Below are 19838 nucleotides of genomic sequence, written 5' to 3' on the forward strand. Positions count from 1 at the left end.
CCAATCAAAATACCAATCTCATTGTTATGGTGGTATTGGGAGGTCATTTGCCATCATGTTATGCCTACAGGAGTGTTCAACGAGTCAGCATGTCACACCTCATCGCTGTCAAGCTTAGAAACCTTATGCTAACTACATTTCCTCACTCTTTCAGGACTGAGATCAATTATATAATAATAAATAATATAATGCAAACTATTTTAAAAAAGTACATAAGCCTCAGAGCACCTGCTGAGGTGCTTTGTGTTCATTACCAGTGGAGACATTTTCCTGCTTTAGTTGCACTGAGACGGACACGAGAGGCTCTTCAGCAATGCACTTCACTCAAACATTTGTAAAGAAGATAATTGCATTGCCACCTATTGGAGTGCTGCTGCAAGAGCAGCAGAACCCCAAAAAGTTCACATCCCTGATCCTGCACATTTGATGATTAAAAGTGAGCCAGTCTGTCAATTGACTTAAGTGCAAGTGCAGTATGAACAAATATTGTGGTGTGTGTGCGTGCGTGCGTGTGTGTCTGAAGAGACATTTTGTGTTCTGTTGTTGCCTAAATAGAAAAGAATGGAAGAAATCTTGCACATGTACGAGGGAAATCAATGACATGTAAAGTGAAATATAATAATTGCAGCTGAACTGAGTGGTGTGCATTCATCTGCATGGAGCAAAGGAGGAACTGGCCTGACTGCAGATTTGACAGCTTTTTTTTATTAAGAAATTACCCATGCAGCTATTTAGTCATATTATGATGCATGCAAATGAATCTGATGCGTTTTTATCTGCACACAAAGCAACCAAACAGGAGATTGTGTGATAGTGGGTTTCTTTTTTCTTTTCCTTTTTTTCCCCCCAAATCAGAGTTGTGTGCAACAGATTTTCAGTAAATTTGTGTGTCTCTGTCGGTGGGAAATATTGTCAAATTCATAAAGAATGAATTACAAATCACTCTAGGTTCTATTTGAGATGTATCCGTTATATTTTCTGGGCAATGTTTATTTATATTCCAACAGTTGATGTACAAATATAAGCTCTTCAACCTCTCAGTCATTCAGTCTCTTTCTATACCTAAATGCTTAAAAACCTTTGAAGAACAACACAAGTACCCCAAACCCGAGTGTATCTAAAATACATTTTAATCTTGCTGAAATTTTTCACAATATTGTTTACAATATTAATGTCTTCGTTCTCTTCTCATCCTCGCTTGGGTCTCCATTATTGTCTCGAAACAGAACTGTACAATCATGTTCATGTAAATTGTTCTACATCAAGGCACAAGACAACAGCCGTTGTGGGGGGGCCTTGGGTAGGCTGATCTTTAATGGCGTCCCTCTGGCACACAGAAAAACGGGGTACCTTCGGGAGGGAAGAGGTGGTGGTGGTTAGGAGGGGGGGGGGGGGGGGTTGGAGGATGTTGGAGTATGAATCTCAAATGAGAAGCATTACATGGAAGAAATGTGCTCTAACGGGGTGAAAGGACAGAGAACATAAGGTGATAACCACTGCTGCGTTCATTTTATTTTTCAAATGATAGTCATGTATAAAAAAGAGGAACCAGAACAATGTTTTTTTTTTTTCTTCAGGAGTTCATTTTGTTCATGTACATAAACTAAAGTGTTTTTTTTTTCTTTTTCTTTTATTTGCCAAAAGCAAACGGTTTCACTAACAGGATGGAAATGGGGACAAGGAGTCCTGTGGTGTCTTTTTTCCATAAGAAGGTGAGACAGTGGGTAAAGGGCCAGTTCAGTGATTATTTTCCGCTTCAGTTTTGTTTTTTGTTGGTTTTTGCTCTCAGTTTTTTTTTTCTGATGTTTTCTTTTTTCAACTCCTGGGGAAAAAAAACAAAGGCAGAAAGAGGGAAATTTAGTCATTTACAAGATGAGCCCAACATTCTTACTAAACAATTATATTATTACATTTATTCTGTTCTGAAAGTCAAAGGTTTTAAATATCTGACTGTCCAGATACTTGTTGTGTTTCAATGTTCACTTTTTAGATTAGCAGGTGGAACACAGTCAAGGGAGAAAGCAGATCTTTACCATTTCCCTGACGACGCTCACATCTGGATGCTTCTCCTTCGCCTGCCGAAGGCCTTGGCGCCGACGTTGGTGGGGACAAAGTTGCTGTTGCCCATTCCCCCTGACCTGCTGAGGAAGTCGGCCAGGCGGTGAGTCACGCAGGTGGCCGTGTTGCAGGCTCGCTTCTGTGCTGTAACGCTGCTTCAGGAGAGCAACCGAGGGATTAATGCCAAAATCAGGTGTGACGCTCATCAGTATTATCAATGTCACTTTCAAAGCACAGAAGAGACATGAGACTAAAAGTTAAAAATATATACATCAAGAATGCAAAGTTTAATCGTGTTTTTTTGTAGTTTGTCATTCTTACCTTTTGACATGATGAGAGCTTCAGAGATTATTTCAGATTCTATAAAACCCTACTTAATGTCCTTTTGAAAGTCATTATAGCATAAAGCATCCCTAAGAATGAAAATGAGCTAAGGCTTCCTGGTAGAAAAATATGTTTATTGAACAACAAACATGGGTGTCGCATGAGTGGATCATTTATTAATGGTTCCATTAAGTGATCTCTCTCAACTCTTAAGTTTCAGGGGCCTTGAATTGCCATCAAATGAGTCCACATACAATACACAGAGATGGATGTCTGAACTAGCTCCTGAATTACATTTATGAAAACTAAGTCTGATTGTCTGAAATGAGTGGGACAAATCATCTCTGCCAAAAACAAAAAAAAATCTATATATAGGAGGGTAGGTAGGAGGAAAGAACTGAAAAGTTGGTTGCACCATATTCTTCTCATTCCAATCAAGCAGGTAAAATCAACATGCACTTGCCAGTCCCAACATGATGAGGAAGAAACTGGGGAAAGGAAAGGAAAGGAGGGACTAGAGAGGGAGGGGATGCTGTAAAGGTAGAGAAGAGGGGCTGAGGGAGGGTGAGGATGAGGAGGGGTTAGATGCTGTCAAATGTCTCGGCGTAGCTTGCATAGCTGTCACTCTCAGGCGCACTGCGCTTCTTGCCGGGCGTTCCTGCTCCCACGTTCGTGCGAGGGAACGTCTGCAACTTGTGCAGCTCCTGAGACAGTTTGCCCAACACACAGGTGCTGAGGTTGGAGCAGCGCTTGGTTAGGAGCCTGTCCATGCTGTCGGGGAAGGGGACACACAGAACACATGCATAGAACAGGCTCATCGAAATGAGAAAAAAACATGCAGGTAACACTTTCTTCATGTCTCTCTCTTCTTTTGTAATTCCATTCACCCACCAGCTCTCTCTCTCTCACATGCGTTTCTTCCTCATGCCATCACATCCCATGCTTTTCCTCCCTTCCCATCATTCAAAGAACTTGTCATCCATCCCCTCATGCATGCGCCAGAACCTCCATCCCCCACCCCACCCACCCCCCAGTCAATCCACATCTTTTATACACCCACAGAACAAACAGAAACCAGTCGCACCCACTGTCATGCTACTCCACTTAATTGACATCATGCACACTTATTCATTCAGTTAGGCACACGCTGCTCACATGCCCGGCAGGCAGGCTGGAAATAGTCCCTTCAAACAAAGTCAAAATCAAACTAATCCATGCAGGGGGGCAGGGTCAAGACAGAAAATAGGGGTTGTTTATGTGTGCAGTAGCATCTTTTCTTTGGAATAATCCTTTTTTTTTCTCTCCCTTCGTCCACTGAGGAGTACATACCTATTCACCTGAGTGAAGCAAGTAAGTGAGGGCACTAAAAAAAGACACATCCTCAGTGGTGTCAAAGTCAAATGATACGCTTCCTGCAAAGTCCTGCACGGCCTATATACCTTTTCATTTTAGCCAAAGACATTTAATGTAACCACCAGTCACCTTGTCTCCTGCCATTAGTCAGCCTTCCCTCTCTGTGCACGGGGAGAAAATGTGAGAGCGCGGTTACAAATGAGAAGAAGTGGTCTGTACCTGTTTCCTTCAGTCGCCTGCTGCTCCAGCTCCTCCGCTGTCATCTGCACAAACTCCTTCACAATGGCATTGAGTAACCTTCGCGCCTCGTAGTCCGTGAGGGTGACTCGGTCTGACATGGACTCTAGACCCGGTCTGTGGCGAAGCAAAGGGGAAGGGGGCACAAACAAAAAGGGAGAGGGTTTTTTAGGGGTCAGGAGGGTTGGGCAATGAGGTAAGCATTAAATCCTCTTGCTATAGAATTATCACCTGCAGTTAAAAGGAGGAGTGGGGAGGAGGGGGTGTACATGAGGGGGGGGGTTAGGGCGGGGTAGGTTGTCGCTGGACCGGCTGGATGGGTATAGGACGGGTCGGGGGGTGGGGTGGGAGGGGAGGGGGGGCCGGGGAGGGTATAAGCTGAGACGTCACCAACTCTAAGAGGGATGACGTCTGAGTTGGAGGGCCCCCGGCCAATGCGGGGAAACAATCTGCAGAAAGTGCCCCATCTGAGAGAAAGGGGCTGATGTGCAGCCGCCTGTAGATTTATTACTAAATCGATACAGCTCCATGGGAACAGTGAGAGGAGGGGCTTGGATGAGGTTTCATATAAATATATAGATCATAATTACAGTATATCCCTCATTTTTTAGTCCCTAGTCTTATTTCATTTTATTTTTTTAGTTCTTTTTTGTATCCATTCGCTCTAAGAGTAATGTCAATATCAAATTGGATTACAGTTAAAACAGGACAGTTAAATATTAAAATTGATTAATAACACAACATTAATAAGATGTACTTTTTATATAAAGTTATGTGGTTTAAGACAAAATCAAAATCAAATTTAAACCTTAAATTTAGCTTCATTAACTAAGATTAACCAAAAAAAAAAAAGATATATTAGAGTTCGTATGGATTCACATTGTTAAACACTGTACAACCTGCTGCTTTTATACATGTTGTCCTGTAGCTATATATTTACACCTCTTTCCAGCACTCCCTAACACAAATGCACACACATCTTTATGGTTTTCCAGCCGCACTGAAAATATTTGACTAATTTTTTCAACAAGAAAAAAGAAGAAGATAGAAAACAGTTCTTGATAGCCTAACAGACAAATAACTACTACATTTTCTCAGTTTCTTTTTGCCTCAGCCTCTGCTCTCTGTCCCACTGGTTGCTTGTAATTCTACTGCTTGTTTTACAAGTAGATGAAACAATGAATGAATGAATGAAAAGTGCAAATGTGGATCATCTCACCTGGCAGGGGCGGCTTGTGAGCAGTACATCTGGCAAATGACCAGGGCGTAGGCAACGAGGAAAGCAGAGATCTTCAACATAACCATGGTCCCCTATGTAAGCGAGAGAGACATCCCAGTCAGCTGCTTGTGCACAAGACCGCTTCCATTCACACTCGCACGGCACTAACACAAGTTCTCGAGTTAGTTAGTTAAAAACTCAGCATCAGCATGTGGAGGAGAACATACTTGCAGGTGTCTGATCTGATCTTCTCGTGCTGTTTAGGGAAGAAAAAGCTTTCTGTCATTTCCCCCGAGGAGTGACTTCAGCTCTACCCACATCCCAGCTTGCTACTATTTAGCTCTGGGCTCCTGCTGAACATCCTTTTTGCTTTTAGCCCTTCAGAGCAACAACACCCCCTACCCTTCTTCTGCAAAAACGCACAGTTCCTCCAACACATCCAGCCAAGAGCACAGGACAGGTAGTTCTCTCCTCTCATGTCATGATGCGCCTCAGGTCTCAGAATGTGGCATGTACTGTGGGATGTGTGTGTGTGTGTGTTTTCCTAGGTGGGGGACCTAGACTGTGTGATGCATGTAGTAACTTGCTGGTGCTGGAAGAGGAGGGGTGAGGGGCTCCAAGCTTGCCAACTCCCTGAGGGACCAGTGCATTAGTGTAATGAGCTGCCAGCACTCTCTCTCTCTCTCCCTCTCTCTCACACACACACACACACACTCAAAATGTTTCCTTCTGTCCATCTCCTCTTTCTCTTTCGTTCCCCTTTTACTTCTTCTCATCTTTGAGTCCCCTTGTTCCTCTCTGTCTTTCCGCCCCTTTCTCTCTCTCTCTGCCAGTCTCTGTAGTGGACTAATACAGCAGCAGCCTGGTTCCCTCACTAAATGGTGCTATAGAGGTAACTGGTGACCCCCCCCCAGTGGCCACACACACCATGCAATCCCATTACCAACACAATCATGTCACCACAGAGTGCAGCAGTGACCATACCACACACACACACACATGCAAACAGCTCATCAGGTACATTTAAAGTCAAAGCTGCCCATTACAACTCAACAACAACAAACACAGCATCAAAAAAGTCAACACTTACCTTTCTGTGATAATCACCCCGCAAAGTAAAGAAATAAATAAATAAATATATAAATCTCTATGCACCGCTATATATGCAAAAACACAATAAGTTGACTTTTCTCTCAACTTGCAGAAACAACTCTTGACTCTGTTGCATGCAAGCGCCAACGCACCAGCCTATATATCCCACCACTTGGATTTGTGCATTGACTGTGTAGGTGTTTAATTATCTCCCGGCAGCCAATGGCGTCGCTCTGATGCTACGGCGAACCAATGGGATGCCTACCCCTAAGTCCTGGCTCACTAATAAGGGATATGGCTCTGCGCTGACGTCATTCCTTAGTCACTAAGTGCTCCATTCACAAAATCCACCAGTCATTTTGACCATTTGCTAACCCCAATTTGCATTGATGTCATTAATTAAATAGGAGGAAAAGCAAAACTTGTGGCTGTGGAGAAGCTTCACCAGCAATAAATGATTTAAGAACCTTCCAAAAATGTTACATTGCATGCTATATCTCAAATGCCAAATCGATACGGGCCCCCCCAACTGACACCACCACCACCACCACCACCACCACCCTCCCAGCTAAGCACTTGCAGGCGGGGCCATCTGCTGGGGAGGGATGTATACTACACAGTGACGCACTACTGGGCTCTTTATTCATAACACTGTTTGGACAGCACCAACTCAGGCACGACACACACTGCACTTGAGCTCAAATAGACCAGCCACAGTCACTTTATGTAATTCCCAATAAGATAATTGATTTGGGTCAAAACTATGTGTTTAACCACGAGTAATAATCTTGTAGCCATCCATGTGAGGCCAGTCATAGTATTCTATTCTAATTAATCTAAAAGTAAAAAAAAAAAGCACTGTAAAATGTTTTGTCTTTCCAAGTTAAATTATATATAGTTTATTGTACTTTGCAATAAAAACCTGAGCCGGGCGTGAGAGGAGAGGCCCCCTCCCCTCGACAGTGAATCATCAAACCATATTAAGTTAATAAAGTGATACCACAGTCCGTCCAGTAATGATCACTGCCGCCTGGGCCTCCTCCCACACACTGAGTAAACGAGCTCTCTTCAGAGAGATCAATCAATGACCGCCTCTGACAAGAGCCGTTTCTCAAAAGCAATTGCACAACTGTTTGTCGTGCACTATCGTCTCGATTCCCTTCCTTTTCATTAGTGTACCAGACAACATGTGCGTGTGTGTGTGTGCAGTACATTGTGTGTGCACAGCCTGGCCAGAGTGCACGCAAATGTGTGTGTGTACTGTATCTGTGTCTGTGTGCGTGCATTTGAACGGATGTCCAGTGGATGTGTGTGTGTAGGATTATACTGTATGTCAGAGTAAAAGAAGGGGAGGGCTTGCCTCTCCTGATCTGCGTCATAGAGGAACCCCATTAGATAGGATGAGCCTTTTAGTGCTATTGAGGCACAAGGCTCACCTATGTCAGACGCTAAATCACTGCTGAATAGACAGCTGCTGGGCCTCCAGCCACATCCATGTACCTACATCACTTCTCTACCTGCACATCCGGCTGTCCTGCCGTAACTTGTTCTAGACACATGAAGACAGATCAAGTGACCACTGACTTGATATCAGAGCTATAACTTTCTCTTAAGTTCCCAAATCAGCCTCATTTTCTTGACCACTGAGCAGTATAAACCCGTTCAGCAAGAACATTCAAGGAAGACTATAAGTAATAAGGCAAAGTAAGGTGATTTCATGTATATACAGATGTCACCTGCTGCTTTACAAAGAGGCTGCTACATTGTTCACCACAGTAAAATATCAGGAACACAAGGCCCAAAAAGTGAAGTTAAAGATGATTCGTTGGCATGCTATTCTTCTCATGGACACTTGAGAGTGGCTCCAAGAGCAAGTCAATCCCATACATGCCTGTGTTAACATAACCACAAATAAACACCTTTCCTCCCTGATGCAAGCAGCATTTTTTGTCTCTAATTTCCTCCTGTCTGGGGGTGACATTATGTACAACCTACAGATTTTTTTAGGGTTAGGGTTAGGGCCTTTTTTCAGCAGTCTCCGTTACGTAACATTCCGTTATTATCTTAACGTGGTGAATGTGCAGGTCCCAACTTGTCCACGAAAGAGTTGTCGGATTGTGTATTTGATGAGTTTGCTGAGGGAAACCAAGAAATCCCATGAGCCTCCGTAGTGTAGCTCTGAGCAGCTCACGGCTCTGCTCTGCAGTTCTAAAAATAGCTTGCACCGACAATTAAAGGTAACGAACCTACTGCTATGACTATAGCAATTATGGCAATGTACCAATTTGCCAAAATGTTGAACTATCCCTTTAAGTTCAAATAAGCATAGCAACTCTGAGCTTCAGAAACTAATGAGTGACACAAATTTCAAAATACAAGAGTTATGGATTTATTAAGAGTTCGAGTTATTTTACCATTGTCACAAGGAACTCACTACTTGTGGGTCTAACAGCTTTGTGGAACCAAAATGCCATGTATGTGTGTGTAAGAGAGAAAACAAAGGGACAAACTTTTGTCTTGTAATTTAAAGGGATATTTCAACATTTTGGCAATTTCCCTCATACACAATCCAACAACTCCAAAACATTCCAAAAGTTGTGACCTGCACATTCACCACGTTATGAAATAATAACGAATCATTATGTAACATTACGGCACATGAAGTCTCGGAACTACTTTTGCTTTTGAAATCACTCCGCCCAGCAGCCGTTTTGGGAATGTAGTTGCGGGTACACATTTACCTCAAAAACAAACTCTGTCTTGTAATGTTACATTATTATTTTGAATGTGTGGTGAATGTGCAGGTCACAACTTGTCCACAAGAGCGTTTTGGAGTTGTTGGATTGTGTATTTGATGAGTTTGATGAGGGAAACCCGGAAATACCGTGCGCCATGCAGAGCTCATGTCTCTGCACCGCTGGTCTAAAAACAGCTTGCACCGACAATTAAAGGTAATGAACCTATACTCATAAGACTATAGGGATTATGGCAATAGGTGAATTTAAAATGTTGAAATATCCCTTTAAAAGAGTCTCAATTCTTGGTTTATCTGATGTGTGTGTTTGTACATGTGGCCTAAAAATGATTTGGGCAGAGTTTGGTGTTTGTTGTGTGAACCAAAAGCAAGGACAAACTCTAAAGCCAAATGCATTTCTGTTATTGGAGTAAAATTATGGAATAGCCTTGACAATGAATTAAAATCATGTACAACTATTACCCAATTTAAAAGAATGTTTAAAATCAATGTATTGAATAAATATTCAACACTAACATAAAGTAAGAAAATTATTATAACCAAATGGAGGTTCTGTTTGTTTCGTTTTGATACTGTTCACCCTACTTACTCTCTTCGAGTGTAATTTTCCTACAAATTTTGTTTTGTTATTGCAATTTTTCTTCTTGTAAATAGGGTAGGCATTAATAAGCTTTGCTTCTGCCTTGCCCTTTCGCCCATATTGATTATGAAATTTTGACTTGTTTGTGTATGTTAATGTTTTGTGGAATGGACGAATAAATCAATCAATCAATCAATCAATCAATCAATCAATCAATCAATCAATCAATCAATCAATCAATCAATCAACTAAAAATATTGATGCTGCATGTGTGACATATCATCTCCATGGCTCCCCTGCGTGTGGGTAAATGTATCTCTATACGTGCATGCTCATGTATATGGGGTCTCATTTTTCCATCATGGGCATTCTGTCAGGTCATCTGCGTCACGCTCCACCCCAGGGAGATGCAGAGACCATTCTGACCCTTTTAAAGTTTTTTCCTTCACTTCTTGAAAAACTTTGGAGCACTGAGTCAATACAGTAACCTTTGAAGCCCTCCCACCAACTGAAAACAACACGCCCACCATAGGGTAAGTTGTTACTGGGGACAGAATGACCATTATGTCTCTTTCTCCTACCGCTGCTATGATATTACCGGATGTGAACAAATGTTATGCTATATGTCATCTTAATAAGCTCTATTGGATCAGTGAAGTATCTTCTGTGTAAAGGTACAAAAGTACCTGCAGAATTGACGCCAACACACATGAGTTGTGTTATTGATGCCCCAGGATATGTTGGACTAGTGTGCTGTATGTCACCGTAATGGCTGAGCTCATTAAAGAGGTGATGTAGAGGGATGTTTCAAGTCATGCACACACACAGACACATTAGTCATGCATATGATGCTATCACAGCATGAGTGCAGACGCGATGCCAGTATATCAGTGCTTGGACTTAATTTAATTCAATGCCTGTAGAACACATAGAGGTGGACATACAAACTTGACCTTTTATATACTAAGCACCGGCCCCCTAGAGCGGAAAAAATGACACAAAAGTGCAAAAAAAAAAAAAAGTATTTTCTAAAATGACTATTAAAGTGAATCAATCCTTCGATGCTGAAATGTCCAACTTACAGAAATACTTTACAAAATTTTACATCTTCATACAAAATGATTAAAAGGGAAGAAGATGATTTTTCAAAGCATATTTGTATGTAGCTCACCTATTTACATTTAATGAATCTTGATTAATAATTGCATAAAGTTGTGCATAATTGATGTGGAAAGTTTTCACCAGAAAGCTATGTTAGCAGGTGAAATGCACTTGTTACCAGAGGTGAAAACAGTTGATTGGTTGATAATTAAATCAATCTGTAACTTCAGAACTATTTCTATGAATCACTTCAGTCATTTTCAATGCAACCCATTTGGTACTAGCTCCTTCCTGGCATTGAACAATGTCATTACTTCTACCTTAGTTTCAATGTGTTAAATGTGAACTTGATAAGGAAACCCCACCCAGATTTTTGTATTTAGATAATTATGTAATTCAAATTTAAATAGACATGTATTTAAAAATAGAATTAATATTTTATGCTTTTCTATCCTGTTAAACTCCTCATGGCTCTCCAATTTATCTTATCCTTGGAGGAACCCGGGTTGAGAACCACTGACTGCACTATGTAGCTTAACCACATAGACATTATGTCACTTCCAAATGGCCAAACAATAAGTGACCGCACAAAAAGCTACTCCTTTAAAAACTGAGGCTACAAAACATTTTTGTGTTTGTTCAAGGGGCATGACTCCCTGTGCTGACAGCTGTTCTTATTGTTCTGTGCCGTTAGCTTTACGGTCAGTGTGTGTGTGTCTGTTTGTTGTTTCTTTTTCAATAACTTGTAAAATAAATGATTCAAACCAGACTAGTTTTGTGTGTTTGTCCTTAGAAAAGGAATGGCAATTTATAACCACTGGTTTCAATGCTGCATACAGATCAATGGCAACAGTTCACATTAGTTTGTCTCAATGAAGTTTGTCTCTGGGAAACGGAAAAATCACTAAGTACCCAATGAACATGACTGACAGAAATACTGTTGAGGATGCCTTCAGCTGTCAGCATGCCACCTACTGCTTGTTACTATGTCGTCTTTATGTTGTTCTTATAATAAACCCAGCACACAAGATCAATTTAAGATTCATCTACTATTCTGTATAAAGAAATACATCTACACACACACATTTGAAGCATAACTGCAACAGGCATTAAGAGTCTTGACAAACAACTCGATGTGTCATCTGTGAAAGCAGCTTACATTTTGGCACATTTTCAAAAAAAGATTTTTGAGTATAAAGACTGATTATGTCAGGCAGAGGTTGGGGTACATGGAAAGGACATGACAAGGCACTGGATACCGCTTTTTGTTTTAGGAACAACTCTCCTTTAATTCATGACAATTCCATTCGTGATATCCATCCATCCATCCATCCATCCATCCATCCATCCATCCATCCACTTCTGATATTCAGAGGCCTGCTCTCCCTGCCTTTCCTCCCACCAGAAGCTGCCTTCATCAGTTCTTGTTAACATTTCCATGTCTCCCACATTCTGTGTTATAAACTGTTTTCTTGTCTGTAACAACATCTATTGCACGTCTGTCCGTCCTGGGTGAGGGATCCCTCCTCTGTTGCTCACCCTGAGGTTTCTCCAATTTTCTCCCTGTTAAAATTTAAGGCTTTACGGGAGTTTTTCCGCAGTTGATGTGGGGGTCAGAGGATGTTGTTATGATACCATGTAAAGCCCTTTAAGACAAATAAAAATGGGCTATACAAATAAAATTGCCTTGCCTTGTAATTGATTTTATTTTAGAGTTGGAAATAACTTGAGAAAAGTCTATGGATATTCTCATTCATTCTGAATTACGACTGTACTATGTGCCGTAAAACGAATTTTGGATGACATCACTTCCAAGTCGGTTAGGAATGACCAATCGCTGACTGGAATCCTTTATCTAAGAATATATAAATATCTCAGTGAATACTTAAAGCAGATATCAGTGGAATGTTTTTGTTAATATAAGTCCTAAATAGTCCTATTTTCCGTCAGCAATCACTTACATGAAGTATTTCAGCCTAAACACGAGTCTCTCCGTCACTCTGCTCTGCTGTAACCCGAGGAGAAAATTTTCCTTGTGGGATACAAGTGTTATCCAATGAGGAGAGAGAACGGCATGAAGGGCTGTGTGTGCAGCCAAGGGATGCGCGTGAATGTGGTGACGTAGCACGAGGACCAATTGATGCCTGACAAGGGCGGGGGCTGCTAACTCATGGTGCGTTCAAAGAAACTCGTACTTTGTGTTTTTCCTTCCTGTGAAGTCATACCAGTTCGATCTGGTACGAGTTCACGGGTCGGACGTTACGAGTGGCCGTTATAGGGAACTTTCACAGACAACAGGATGGTAAAAACACGAGCTACGGGTTACCTGGAACGCTACCAAGTCGTAGTTGTGACTTGAAGCTGTAACTTACGGTTTCAAAAGCCTGCCTTGAACGCAGCATTAGCCGAAACGGCCGTGAAGCTGATATCTGCTTTAAATGGACAATAGGAGTGTATATTCAACCATATTTTGACAATGATCTACAAAATAATACAAAATATATTTATTCAATGAAAAAAAAACGAATATTTAATGAGACTATCGTCTTGTCTGAAAACAATTAAACGTTCCCTTTTTACTGTCGCAGAAGGGGAAACATATAAGACTCCTACAACCATCAGAAAGTTCTGTGTGAAACCCTGTCAAATAAAAAACAGGTGAAACTGAGATGCAGCGCTAACTCTGCAAGGTGCGGACTTTGATGAGAAGCGGTAGTCTACGCTAGATGTGCTCTCATTCTGTGACGAGTACTTCATTGAACGGTACCGCTGTAATGAGAAGCGGTACCATTACAACATCCTCCGGGACAGATTCTCATTGTAGTCTGTCATTTCATTTTTAAAGGTGTTCAGAAATGGCCGTTTGTCCTGTTTGTCGCGCCTCCTTCTACGAGTTTTCACGAGTTGCCGCACGAGTTTACCCGAGTAAGGCTAACAAATTTCATTGGTCGTTATCGAGTTGTTGCATTTTTCCTGTGGCAAGAAATTGAAGCATTGTGATGACCCATAACTCTGCAGTGAAAGCTCTGCTGTGTGAGGTTATTGGTGAGATGACGTCCCTTATTAGGATTATTAGGACAAGATGATACCTGCTCTGTCAAAACAATATAGTTTGATCAACTTCTCATCATCAAACAAAGCGTTCCCTGAATGTTTACACACGTTTCTCTCTCAGTGCCATCCCCTACTGGCAACTCTTAAAGGTGTGCAGAAATGGCCGTTTGTCCTGTTCGTCGCACCGAGTTGTCACGAGCTGCAACACGATTTTACCCAAGTAAGGAAAACTAATTTGATTGGTCGTTATCGAGTGGGCAGGATATTCAAAGCTTGGGGCGAAACCGAGCTCCATGTGTGTGTGTTGTCTCAGACGTTTGATTGACGGATGACGGCTGGTCAATCGCGAGCAGGCTGATGTATAATTTGTGCGCCTGCATTATCCAATGCGAAAAAAAAATACCACACTTTCATCCCGGATTTACTCGAAAATAGAATTTTGCACAAAGTTTGGGCAACATCGTCTGATAGATTAGTTATTACACTAACTTTTGGACCCACACTGGGCTCAAATTCAATTTTCTTTTCTGTACAGCTTTAACCACTTAGGACACCTCTGGAGGTCTCCTAAATATCTGGGGGAGTAGGGGTGATTCCTAGACTTAAGAAGGTTGATAAATAGCTTTTGTTGTTATTTCCCAAATTCTCAGCACTTAAGACTAAAATGGCACTCTAAGCCGCTTGATAAATACAGCCCGAATTGGACTGGTCCCTGAACACAGGTATGTAGTGGAAGAGCAGTTCATTTTCCTCAGGAGGCTCAGGTCCTTTCACATCTCCAGTGAAATGCTGCTCATAATTTATCAGTCACTGGTGGCCAGTGTACTGTAGTGTTGCTGCTGGGGCAGCAGGAGGGCTGGACAGTGACAGTATGGTCTGAAATTGGCAACACTTTACAATAAGGATCCCTTAATTAACATTAGTCAGTACATTATTAAGCATTAATATATAAACTAATGTGTTAATGCTGAGTAATGCATACATAATGATAACTAATTATTATTCAACTTTTTTTTTTCTTTTTTTTTATTTGAGTAGTAAACATTAACTGCTTACTAATAGGCTACATTAATTAATGTGTTTCCTAATCCTAAGTAATACATAATAATGATTGTTAATAAATCTGTAAACAGTTAATTAATGCTTAGTAATGTACTAACTAACGTTAATTAAGGGACCCTTATTGTAAAGTGTTACCCTGAAATTTATACCACAGTATATTGAAGCACAGACTGAAACAGTATATGTCATTGTAGATTTATTTTCCTTAAAAATGTTTCTAAGCTTTTGTTTATACTTACTTGTGTCCTAATTTTATTCTTGATGTGTTTCTTTTATTGCACTGACTGGAGTAGCACCTTGAATTTTGTCATGTTGATGTCATTATTAATTTGATGACAATAAAGCTTCTTATTTTTAATTTTCATACAAATAAGAATCATCCACTTCAATATTCTCCTTGTAAACAAACTAGAGGTGCATGTTCAACCTGTGGATTAAGATGAAGATGAGGCAGCAGCTCCAGGATCTTCATGATGTGTGATGTGAGTATTTATCTCAGCTGGCCACCCCACTTTAGGTACCTGATCCAGATATAGTTTCTTAATGGACCCTCTGTCTGTGGGCGTAAATTGAAGATTTTCACAAGAGGCTCTTTGATGTTACAGGTGATCCAATGTTTGTGCATTTTATCAAGGTCAGTGTTCCTATGTCTTTTCATTTTTTGTGGCTTGGGCAGATTAGCAATGTTCTCCTCACTGGTTATTAAACATTAGAACATTTATTAAGAACATCACACAGCTAGGCTACAGCTTATACAAAATGCTACTGGTTTATAATAAAAGTGAAGTCAAGTCTTTGCATTGATTTAAGATCAGATACAGACTTGACTTCCAAGTTTTACTTATTGTCAGTAAGTCACTATAGTGTTTGGGCCCCAAATATATTTCAGAAATGTTCCATTAATATCAGCGCAATAGATCTCTAGATGTGCAGTAGCTGATCAGTTAGTGGTGCCTAGAGTTGAAATCAAAAAGGGTGAAATGGCATTAAGCACTTATGCTGCCACTGCCACTGTGGAACCAGCTTTTTTTTATTATTTATTTGGTTTTACTTCTGTTACATGTATTACACAAGACAACTAGCTAACAGACACACAAAGTGGAGGACAAGAAGTGACAGTGAGATACCATCTAATAAGCTGTGAATGTAACCAGTATTGCAACGTCTTACTTTTCCTTGTACAGAACCCATGACTCACCTTTGGGAGGACAGAGGGTGTTGATAAGGTCAGAGCAGAGAGATATGATCTATGAATGGGACTGCTCATCATTGGGCACCTCTCAGTCAGTTAAGGCTTGGCCCATCCAGATAAATCACTTCCTGAAGAGAAAGGAAAGTGAGACAGCACTTAAGTCATAATCCAACTGCAGCCTGCTGTAATGGCTCTCAATCTCCAAATCTAATCAGTGGCTTGCCACCACAAAGGAAGCTCGGCACCTGATTAAATACAAGTTCAAGTGGTGGAGCTGGTGTCACTTGTGGTTTTCCACCGGGGGTTCAATGACTGTGTTTGAACACCTGGAACTGAGTGTTCACCAGGATTAACATTAGCAGACTGAAGTTGAGGATATGCAGTTTAAAGCAGGTGTTACACTCTTTCTTGTCTGTGAAAGCAACAGGACAAGAGGCTGAGCAGAAGTTCATGCTAACATTTCTAAAGGTCAGATAATGGAGTATGAAAAATCTCAAAGAGACTAAAGGGAATTAAATTCAATTTTGGAACCCCAACCCCAAACCCCTGCATTGTCTGAACAGCTGCTCGTCTCTTCCTCTCCTTCATTCATTCATTCAAGAAGAAGAAGGAACCAGAAAAAGAGACCTTATAGCAATCGATAACCCGACACTTACAAATGCTGTGGATGAACACAACAACACTCAGGGAGGTCTGTGCTTCTGAAAAGTGCTTGTTGGGAACCCTATTTATCATGATTACACAATAATGAATGAAGTGACCTGGCTAGCAGAAATGTGGTGGAATTGAATCTGAGTTGTGCAGCGATTGTGCTTGCCAACGTGACTATATAAAACATTATGGTAATCACTCAATCATTTATTTTATCCACTCTCATTTCCTAATAAAATGCAGGACTTCTTGCAGTTCTTGACGATGATGCAAACACTGCTCAGCTGTAGAGTTTTCTGTCTGCAACCATACAGAGGTTGGTGGTAGGTAACAACATTTATCATCATTTATGCTGACTGAAGCTGAATACAACTCTGAGTATATGCTATATGATCAACTTCTAAGCCATTCTACCAGCTTTATCTGTTCATTAGTAGCTTTGATAGACCATGTGTTTATTGGGGCTAATCCAAGAATCTGGAATCTGCTTTCTGTAAACTGAGACCATAAGACCATATGTCTTTGTAAACAACTACACCTGTTAGCATGTCTAGCTAATTAGCTTACAGAGTCAAAGACTTGGCGTGCTCATTCAAAAGTCTCAAGGGATACTTGGGTGCCAGTCCAAAAAATCAGCATGCAGAAAACCGACAGCACTCTCCAATCAGTATAATACTTTCCTTTAATATCAATCGCACAGCAGCGCGTCCGTTTGTCTGTGACTCCTGCTGTGCGATTGATATTAAAAGAAAGTATTATACTTATTGGAGAGTGCTGTCGGTTTTCCATGTTTGATTTCAGATGTGGAACCACTTTGGTGGCTGACCTTTGGTGACCTTTAGGGGTCTTTGACCCCAGCATTGCATTTTTACACATCATTCACCATTGGAAACATATACAAATCTGGGAAGTAAATCATTACCAAGAAATTTCTTCACAATTGTGTTTAGGAAGGCGTGTAATATCATATAAAATGTTTTAATTCAACTCCAGTGGGAAACCCCCTAAAAAAAACAACTCAAGGTTGGGATACCCATAACCAGATTTTTCGAAAATTCTGAAATGTTAAATTTGGCCTTAAGTATCTTGTGAGGGGTCAAACTGGGGGTTTTTCATGATTCTGAGTTGATCGCAAACATCAGGTTTACACCCAAAACACTCCTTGGTGAAAAAAAAAACAGCCATACCCACTTTTCCTGCTCATTGGAACCCCCACTACCACCAACAGAATGTATTACAGAGAAGCAATTCCTTAGCATGGCAGAGGTTGTGTCACATATTACTACTAAATACTCAATATAATATAACTTATGTTCTACCCTTTTTTCTTGTAGGACATTATACAGACCCTCCAGGATTTTGTGAGGAGAGTTGAGTCTTAAAGAATCTTGAAGATAATTCTAGTAATTCTAACTCTGGTCATTCAGCCGATCGGCAGTCGCAGGAAGCAGAGACAGAGCCTGGACTGAGACTGTAGCGTTCAGCAGCAGCAGTGCCTTGTAGGGACACAGGGTGGTTGAGTTCAGGTCAGCAGATGAGTTCAGAATGTCACAGTATATAAGAAAATATTATTGTCAGTATAAACAAAACTGATTATTCTTTATGCAAACAATTTCTATTTTTATTTTCCTTTTTATTGTTTCCCTTTATATATATTTTCATTTGTACGTCAAAAAAATATTCAGCATATTCTCAGATTGGCAAATCACAACTTTTCCCCTTAAAATGTCTTGCAGACTCATGTATGTAATATTGATTTATTAAAATAGCCTACTTTTATTGAGTTCTTGTCAATATCAAAATTCTGCCACAGTGTCTCCAACAAACTAGTTGAGCTGATGTTAGTTTTGGCAAACTTTACCAGCAACAGTTCTTATTTTCTTATGTCATTTGCTGATTATCTTGTCTGAACATATATATTTTGATGGTGAATCTACAGTGGTAAACTGCCTAAGAACAGGAAGTCTTGATGAGCGTGGTAAACAGTTAGTTGAACTACCTGTCCCCTCGACCACAGGCCAGTATCCCCCCGTGTGCTCAAACTGTTGGTCATCTGCACTCATGTAAAAACAAACATGGCTTGATTGCCCTTTGAAGATATTGGTCCTGCTTGACATTTTGGGTTTTTGCAGCCATTATTTTTGCTCAGATAACTCTGATGCACTGTGGAGTGACTCAGGCTGGTGCCCTGTTAAAAGCCAGGCAGAAGCAAGCAGTTCCTCTGAAGTATCTTAAGGAAACTTGGCTCTCGTCTTTGGAGTCATTTCAGATTCAATCACACTTGATCAACCTGGACCGCATCCCATGGTATTTATAGAAAGTTAAACATTATGCGGTTATAAAGCCTGGCCTCGGCCCAAGAATCTGCCATTATTTCTGCCTCTGCAGTAAAGCTGAGGGTTGGAAATTTCTGGCTCTCGGTGTGGTTCAGTGATGCTCAAGTTACACTGAAACTGAGAAGGAAAATCTTCATTAGTGGGCAAAAATATGTGTGTTGATGATTTATTGTTTTGCCCAAACTTAAATCTTTTTTTTTTTTTTTACACTGACTTTCAATAAAGGTCTCAGTCATCATCTTTTTTTTCTGTACATTTCTTTTTTCTTTCATCAGATTGCAGTAAGTCCTTTCTTACATCATCTTTTCACAAAAGTTTTTTCTCTGAGGCTTATTACTTCATGTGCTTTTTTTTGTCACTGTTCTTGTACTTCCTGCTGCCTATGATAAGTTTGCCTTTCCTAAGAGTGTTCTTTGTCTTTGGAGAGCTCGTTCTCCATTTCAGAGGAAAATGTCTCAAATTGTGGACCATCAAATTCCTGACCTGTGACCATCTTCCTCCCTTGCTATGTTGCCCTCATTGACGTAATTGGGTCTACCAGTTAATGGTGCAGCCCACATGACATGGCAATGAAATTAATACAGTGTGTTCAGCCATTGCGTTTTTTTTTTCTGCTCAACAGAAATGAGACAGTTTTTCCAATCAGTCAAATGCAGTTAAAAGCGCCCTTCACTCGTAAAAGCCATTATTGTGACATGATGGATCCTGAAGCACAAGAGGCCATTAAGGGGGTTTAATGAATAGATTAGCCAGAGCAGCCAGGTGTCTCCAGAACAACACTTGATCACACGCCCACCTCAGTGGTGCCACCAGAGTGTCTCCTG

At 40.8% G+C, this 19838-nt stretch overlaps 1 protein-coding gene across 1 annotated transcript; it reads right to left on the reverse strand.

Moving 5' to 3' along the window:
* Window positions 1-2963: 2963 nt before the first annotated feature.
* Window positions 2964-5277, reverse strand: LOC310986766 (calcitonin-1-like; the record flags this gene model as incomplete). Its single annotated transcript, XM_083972829.1, has 3 exons — window positions 2964-3153; window positions 3955-4089; window positions 5192-5277. 3 exons carry the CDS (start codon window positions 5275-5277, stop codon window positions 2964-2966), a joined length of 411 nt encoding a protein of 136 aa, XP_083828955.1.
* Between the last annotated feature and the right edge of the window lie 14561 nt (window positions 5278-19838).

Source organism: Trachurus trachurus (genome assembly GCF_905171665.1).
Source record: "Trachurus trachurus genome assembly, chromosome: 6".
Taxonomy (NCBI): domain Eukaryota; kingdom Metazoa; phylum Chordata; class Actinopteri; order Carangiformes; family Carangidae; genus Trachurus; species Trachurus trachurus.